The sequence below is a fragment of the Microcaecilia unicolor genome, chromosome 2 (assembly GCF_901765095.1).
Source record: "Microcaecilia unicolor chromosome 2, aMicUni1.1, whole genome shotgun sequence".
Classification (NCBI taxonomy): Eukaryota; Metazoa; Chordata; class Amphibia; order Gymnophiona; family Siphonopidae; genus Microcaecilia; species Microcaecilia unicolor.
The window spans coordinates 448,862,029-448,870,255 of NC_044032.1; the positions used below are offsets into that span (position 1 = coordinate 448,862,029).

Sequence of the window (8,227 nt, forward strand, 5' to 3'; positions counted from 1 at the left end):
CATGTCCTTCTTTTCTGGGTCACCTGACTCACCTGCCATCCTGTCCTTAGAGTCTTAAATTAATCGCTCATCCCCCAATGAGCTAAAGCCCCATAGCTTGGATGTCCACACCTCCTGCGAAACCACCAGCCACCTGAAACCAGTCCGTCTCTGTGAGATCCAGCCTTCCCTTGTAACACCCTAACAGGGAAGGTGGGCGGGCAAGCCGCCTCTGAGAAGCAAAGACAAACACTCTGTGACCTGCTTGCGGTCCACCTAAATTCCCATTCCCTCTAAGACTACCTCACCAGTGTGTCTGCTCAATCCCTTTTGAATTATGAGAAGCCAATCACTCTGGGGGTTGAGGCCCCTGACCCCCTCCCCTCTTCCTGCCTTCTTCAAATCTTAACTCTGCTCCAGTCATCAGCATAAAATGTATTCTACTGATTTGGGATCTTGCCAGGTGTTTGTAACCTGGATTGGCCACTGTTGGAAAAAGGATGCTGGCCATGATGGACCTTCAGTCAGTCCCAGTATAGCAATACTTATGTACTTATGTGATAAGTCCCCTGCCCAAAGTTAAACTCGTCCATCAAGACAAGCTCTTGGACTTAAACATAATTACACTTCCAATTTCACACCTAACTTTGGATGCCATTTATAGAATTTGGGAGACTATCGAGGGAATTCTGTAACTGATGCTCATAACTGCATGCATGCCCAATTTGTGCACATAATTTAATTCAGTAATGACCCTATTAGCACCAATGATTTGGAGCTAACAATCAATTATTGGTGTTAATTGGCAACAATTTGGATTTACATGCACATCTTGCTGAGCGCTATTCTATAGAGATGCATGTGCAAATCATTTAGCGTGCAATTGAAAAGGGGGTGTGGCCATGGGAGGGGCATGGGCAAGTCAGGGGCATTCACTAAAGATACACGCACTGTTGTAGAATTTGGCAGATCCATGCCTAATTCAGGCATGGTGATTTTCACCAGATTTCTGTTGGTGTAAATCCTCAGGCCTAAAAGTTGGGTGCAGATCCTGGTGCTACATGCTATTCTACACCCAGTGCCCAACTTGAAGCACCATTTATAGAATATCACTCAGCATGCATTTTTGTTGGCACCCTAATTTAGGCAATCAAAGCCCTTCAGAGTAGGGATGGACCAGTGGATTTCCATAAAATAAGGAACCAGAGGTAACATGCAGAAGGTCTTTATTGGGAAAGTAGAATGTACATTCAATGCTGAGTAAAATCCAAAGTGAATGTCCACCAGAAAAAAGCACAGTAAAACTCAAGAACCCAACATGGATCTGTGTTTCAACACAAACGCCTGCTTCAAGGGTCACCACATCTGAGGAATATGGTATTTCACGACATCGTCAAAAACGTTGAACCAATCACAAGCACTGCAAGTCGCATTGCTGCATGAGGGTACATACTGTTTGCACATGGTGGATGCTCTTTCTTGATAGATGCATATGTGTGAACCACTGTACATACACACACATGCACATTTGTATTGGGAAATAGTGTGCACTATGGGCTGGATTCAGTAAATTATGCTGAATAATAGGCACTTGGAAAAAAATCAGTGCTATTCTTTAAAGGGTGCTCTGGAATGAGAGCAGTGCCTAGGAGGGATTCTCAGTCCAACTCTGGGCATGAGGACTTATGCCAGCTGAATCCTGGTGTGCAAGTTGGATGTGGATCTCCAGAATTCTATAACACTGTGTGCATCTTTTGAGAATGCCCCTGACCTGCCCATGCTCCCCCCATGGACATGCCTCTTTTTGGGTTGCACACTATGGAATTTGGGCACCCAGGCTTATAAAATAGCATACAGCCAGACAGACGTGCAACCCCTAATTGGTGCCAATTAACATCAACAATTGTTAGTATCCAATTCTTGAAGTTAATTGGCTTGTTAATCAATTAGGTTGCATGTGCATCTCAGGACTGCACCCAAATTTGGGCACAGATATTTGTGCACCTTTATAGAATCCGGGGAAATAAAGTGTTTAGTACGTACTCTTATTTGCGGCTGACATTCTTTTTGAAGAAGAGCCCATCCCTAAAACCCACAGAATTGCATCTAGAAGCACAGATCTTGGGGGGTAGACTACTTGATCCATCCACTTGTTTTCATTTCTACTTGACACGGATCTTATATCATGTCTGTCTTTTCTTTCCCTCCTCCTGCAATTAGGGTTCCTTCAAATCTGGGCCAAAAAGGCTTGAATTTTGTTGCACTTTCCTAATACCTCTGCTTGGGAGTCTGTTCCAGTTGTCCACTATTCTCTCAATGAAAAATGCTTTCCCATATTCCTTTTGAGTCTCCCTTCTTATAATAATTTATTATTTAAAACATTTAAAATTTATTCTATCCCACTTAGACTATTGCAAGTCTTTATTGTCGTCTCACAATGAAACTGCGATCTAAACTTCAGACTTTTCAAAATATTGCAACTATAATGATTTTTCATTTAAGAAAATTTGAAAGAGCTATTTCCTCCTTTATTAGATTAAAAAAATGGCAAGTTTAAAGTTTACAATTTTTGATGGTTCCAGACCTGAATATTTGGTTGTTTTATTTTTGTATCCTGCTAACTCAGCTCAATCTTCTCATTCTCTTTACTTTCCTTCTTTTTCTGGAGTTCATTATAAGAAAGTCTTGGAAACCTCATTTTGCTTTAAGGTAGTTCAAATTTGGTGCTCTTATACTTTTAAAAACAGTTTTTATCATAATTTGGTTCTCCATAATTCTTAGTTTGTCCTAATATTTGGTTTTCCGCTTTGAACCTTTTTTCTGGGAGTTGGCAGAATGCAAATTCCAAATTACATCACAATTAAATTATATATATAATTTTTTATATTACAAAAGGATTAGAAATGATTTAAAATATTGTTTAAATCTGCCTACAGGCATAATTCTTAGGGTTGTGATGCCTTTTGACTGGTTGAAAAGTTCAACTTTTTATCCATTACATTTATATACTGAGTATTACTCACCCCAAATATCATACCTGATCAATTATAGTTATAAAATTGAATACCATCAAGGGAATGATTGCTCAAAAGTACACCATAACTGGTTAATTCTATGTTTTCAAATGTTTCCTCCCCTTTGTAGTTTGTCATGTTAATATATTCCATCTGGCTATATAAGTCTGTATCTTCTCAAACATGTGTTTTACAATGTTATGACAGAATTGCTATTTGGAGAGAGAGAGAGAGAAGGATTTTTCCATATGACCAAAACCTGTTCTTGGCAATTAACAAACACTGATAAGCACCCACATCTTCCACAAAACATATCTGATGGTTTTTGGTTTGCTAATTTTATCTTGAGCTTATTTCAAAGTTGTATAGTCTTCCCAGAAGTCATTGACTCACATTTGTTTAATCTGGACACTATTACCAACTGTGTTTGGCAGTGTCCATTTCTCCTCATTATAAGGCACATTTTGATATTTAGGCAGTACTCTGTTTTCTTTTTGTGGAGCCAGAAAGCTCAAATTTGGAATATTCCAACAGATAAACTGTGCTTGCTGCCATCTGTTTGCACGCGAGTTTTTCTTCCTTTCAGATGGAAGGTTACTGCATAAATATAGTTGATAAAAGACATTTCTGAGTCAAAATCGATACCTGAGAATTCACGTTTTATTCATTTTAATTCCTCTCTTAAACGCCTATACAAACGTAAGGAATATGATTATGTGTTTATTTTTCTTAACAAGCTGATGACTGCGCAGACCCTCAGACCTGCTTGTTCCGTCATTGCCAAAGATGACATAAGCACAATTAGGAAGCCACAAAAGTTGTCCGGAATGTATTTTCTAAAAATTGAAATGCGTATAGCAAGTGAATAACATATATATTTATCTCGTCTTTCATTTTTTTTTTTCCAGACCTAGCAATCAGAGTTCGATTCAGGAAAGATGGGATTTCCTTTGTTACCCGTAGTAGTTTGCTATGAACAGGACGGAGCAAGACTACGCACATTCTAGTAGCTGCAAGAATCAGTTTAACTGGCAAGAAAATTAATTGGGTTATGCTTCTGCCGAGCGCTTTGTTTCCCCTCCTGCACCCTGTTATAATCAACCCTATCACCATCCTTCTTGCATTCCTGTAATTAAGATTTCTAGATAAGAAAATGAGGGATCCACCTGTCGGTCAGCTTCTAATTTAAGGAGCAATCAAGCTAAGAGTAATTGCCACCGTCCCCTTTACACCACTTGTAAGAATCTGAAGCTTCAGAGCTATCTACAGGTTGCCCATTGCTGAAGAACTGATGCGACCGCGCTTCAGTTCAGCTCATTATTCAGAAAGCTGGCATGTTGGGAATCAAATATGAACAGGAAGAACCCCCCCCCCCCCCCCAAGATGATTATGACTGTGGATTAATGTAGCTAGATCATTTCATGTAGATTTTCCATTATTGCAATGGACGTTGCAGCGCACAGGCACTATATTTGGCAATTACAAATTGCAGTCCCTCCCCAGCCTCCCCCATCTTCTCCGCTGGGTTCCATGATTTTTATTTATTTATTGCATTTGTATCCCACATTTTCCCACCTTTTTGCGGGCTCAGTGTGGCTTGATCAGCTGTGGACGCCAGGGATGGCTATCCTCGACTTCATGGGGGAGGGGGATTCAGAGCATGGAAAGGGAAACGACCTGTATACTTCACGGTTTGTTGATGGGAGGGGGAGCTGAGGGCAATATAAATATTATTGGCATGATTGGCGGTGGGGTACAGATAAGGAAACTAAGGGAGGAAGCGACAAATAGAGTAAAAGAATAAAAGAGATGAATGAGGGAAGAGAAAGGAAAAATGGACGATAGAGACATAAAGAAAGAGTGAGAGATAAAGTGGATGGGGATGACGTTGTGAGGGGAGGGAGGGAAAGAGAGAGGGAGACTATTATAGGCTGAAAGATGGGATTGGAGCGCCACCAATGATGGACAGCTCCCAGTGCAAGGAAAGACCCCGAGGATCTCTCTCAGCTGCACTAACGATCAGCTGGAGACAACATCCAACAGTTTTACGGAAGAGCAGCTGTTTTTCTCCACAGCCTGCAAAGGAAAGCTGAGGTTTCTTGCGCTTTATTAATGAAGAAACAAAGTTCTGGCGCTCCCCCGTCCTTAAAGAGAGAGGAGTTTCAGCCTTTCTTCAAACCAGCTGCAGAAAAATTTCTTTACACACAAGACGCGGACTTTACCTTATTATCATCGATGTGATCTATGCTTATATTTTGGAAAATGGGAATTAACTTTGAAGCGCGGCATTAATTATACAGGATCAGCTGAACCATTGGAAAGTGGACACAGCGTTATTAAAATGTGTGCAGGAGCAGCGTAAGCAGGGGCTTACTTGTGGGGATCGCAATTACAATTTGATAAACCCCCTTTGGACAGCAGGAGTAAAAGATACTATTTATCTTCTTTGTAAAATAGGTCGGGGAGCAATTTCTTTCCTTGAATTTGCCCAGCACACCACTGTTGCCTGGAAGAACGGGTTCAAATGCAAGACTATTACTTCAGGACCATGAACAGCTCCCAGTACCTGTTTGTCGCCGGTGGTCTACAGTCCTCCGAGGCCTCAAAAGACGTCACAGTGCTTTTGCCTCTTCTTCTCACCGCTGTCTGCCTCGTTGGTTTCATGGGGAACTTTTTGGTCATTGCTATTCTAATTTACGATTTCAGGAAGGGCAAGAGCTCCGCGGTGAACGTTTTGGTGATTCACCTGTGCTCCGCCGACCTGTTGCTGATTTTGCTCTGCATCCCTGTCCGAATCCTCACCTACGCCAAACAGTCCTGGGTGCTGGGCGCCTTTGTTTGCAGGACTGCAGACTGGTTCCTGCACAGCTGTCTGATCGTCAAGAGCTTCACCCTGGCCGCCGTTGGGCAGGCGAGATACAAGCATGTAGTCACCCCACCAAAGTTTCTAAGCCTTGACAGAAAACAGCTGATCGGGCTCCTGTTCTTCATCTGGAGCTTGGCTTTCTTGCTGCCACTGCCCCATCTCATATTTTCCCAAACGGAGAAGAATCAGAATGGAATCTTTTGCAATTTTGAGGTCCCTCCCTATGCCTCCAATTTCATGAATGTCTTTAGCAAAACTTACCCGCTTCTTGTTTATGTGCTGCCCATGTGCTTCACCGTTTCCTGTTACATGCGAACCCTGCGGAGAAGAAGGGACAGGAGAAACAGGGCGCCTAACCCCAGGCACCTGAGCAGAAAAATCACGTCCATGTTGATGAGCGTAAGCCTGACCTTCGATGCCATGTGGCTTCCGGAGTGGGTTGTCTGGATCTGGGCAAGACATAGCCCTTTTGGAAGCCTTCAACCACCCGTAGTATTAATGGTTTTGGCTCAGGTGATTGTGTTTCTCAACAGCACCATCAACCCTGGGATATTCTTGGCTGTGTCTGATGAGTTCAGAGAAGGTTTCAAGAACGTGTGGCTGGTCCTGCGCTGCAGGCAGTGTGGAATTGACCCCAACTCCGGAGCTGGGGAGAAAGGCGCTGAGATGGTCACCAGTGCAATACAATCACTGCAAGACTTACGTACAGCTCCAGCGACGTCCAGTCTTAAAGAGGAGAAAATTCTTCCAGATGTGGAGCATTTTTGGCAGGACAGGAGGAACACGACAGCCGGGGAAGAAAATGACCCAATGCCCTGGGAGCACCAAGAAAAACCTTGAATGATATTTCTCAGCCTTGCATTTCTTATTGTCGCTTAACTGTTGCAGTCGTTCAGGTTACACTGGCTCGCACACTCAGCCACCCAGCATTATTAAACTAATTAAATACATGCAAACATTCACGGAAGGCGGCTGCTAGTTGTCATAAAACCTGTTGAAACCTCTAGTCTGCAATAAACAGGAGTTTATAAGTAAGCTTCGGAAGGCGACTTTTTCTTGTGCAAATCTAAGGACATGCAATATTAACTCCCACCACATTTTGTGATGGAACAGGTATCTGGAACAGTGATTACAGATCAGCTATCTCTAATCGTGCAGTTAAAGCGTGCAATAAGCTGTTTTAGAGCAGTTGCTCATAGCTCGTAAAGTTGTATGGCTTTATCATGTTATAGTAATTCCAGTAAAGTGTTTCTGAAGTGTAACAAATATTTGCAACTAATTCATGCAGTGGTCTCGTATTCTGGACACATAGGTGAATGGTAACCTCAGATAAACATTTTCGTTTTTTTTCTAAATGGTAAAAGTGGACTTAAAAAAAATAGAAGTAAATATCAAGCTTTGCTAATCAAGGATAACATCAAATCCACCCCACCCCCTCCGTTTTTAAGATTCTGGTTAACGATAGACGTCCCATCTATTCCTTCCTGATAATTCAGTAAGGGGACTTTGTGAAAATCATGCCTTACTGATACATAATCCTTCTCTTGCTTATATATCAACTATTTTTTTTTTTACCTCATTTATTAATGAAATGTCGTTTGCCAGATTCAGTTACTTAACTGCAAGAATCGAAGCAGTGACTTATTTCCCTTTACACACACACACAAAAGAAAACTGCTTAAGCTATATATGTGCATGATTGTACCTGTGGCAGCTAATATTATCAGGAAATTACAGGAGCAGTTAGTTTCCCTAGTGGGTAGCAATTATCTGGTAATAACTTTTGCCCAGTGCATAATTGTTATTATAAAATGAATTTGGAAGTGTGTTAAATATTACATTTTTAAGCACTTCAGTACAATATTCAGCAGGCATTCTGGGGCAGCGAATGCTGGTTGACTGGCATTAACTTTTTTGTAGGCAGTGGAATAGGATGGGCCACGGGGGCCAAGGACTCACCAATATTGTCCCCAACACATCACTAGAGACCTTGGGGGGGGACAGGATCAGAGAGTTTGGTTAGTTTGGCCCCCAACCAAAAAGATGTTCTTCTGCCTCTGAGCAGGGCCGCCGAGAAGGGGGGCAGGGGGGACAAAATTCCCCTGACCCTGGCCTCCAAGGGGGGCCCAGTGCCGGGGTCAGGACGCCGGCGCTGCAGTTCCAGGTCTCACCTGCCTGCCTCTTCGGCTCCGGGCCCCCTGCATTCAAGGCGGCAGTCACAGATCGCCTCCCTTTGGGCCTTCCCTCCCTGTGTCCTCCCCTCGCGGAAACCGGAAGTTACATCAGACAAGGGCAGGACACAGGGAGGGAAGGCCAGAAGAGAGGCGATCTGTGACTGCCGCCTTGAATGCAGGGGGCCTGGAGCCGT

The 8,227-nt window shown here is 42.8% G+C and overlaps 1 protein-coding gene across 1 annotated transcript; it reads left to right on the forward strand.

Moving 5' to 3' along the window:
• The first annotated feature begins 5,517 nt into the window (after positions 1-5,517).
• On the forward strand, positions 5,518-6,699 carry LOC115462132 (probable G-protein coupled receptor 151). Its single transcript, XM_030192170.1, has one exon. It carries the CDS (start codon positions 5,518-5,520, stop codon positions 6,697-6,699), a length of 1,182 nt encoding a protein of 393 aa, XP_030048030.1.
• The last annotated feature ends 1,528 nt before the right edge of the window (positions 6,700-8,227 follow it).

What these genes read in the sequence shown, in the direction of transcription:
- LOC115462132 (XM_030192170.1), top strand. Translation starts at nt 5,518, where the DNA reads ATGCAAGACTATTACTTCAGGACCATGAACAGCTCCCAGTACCTGTTT.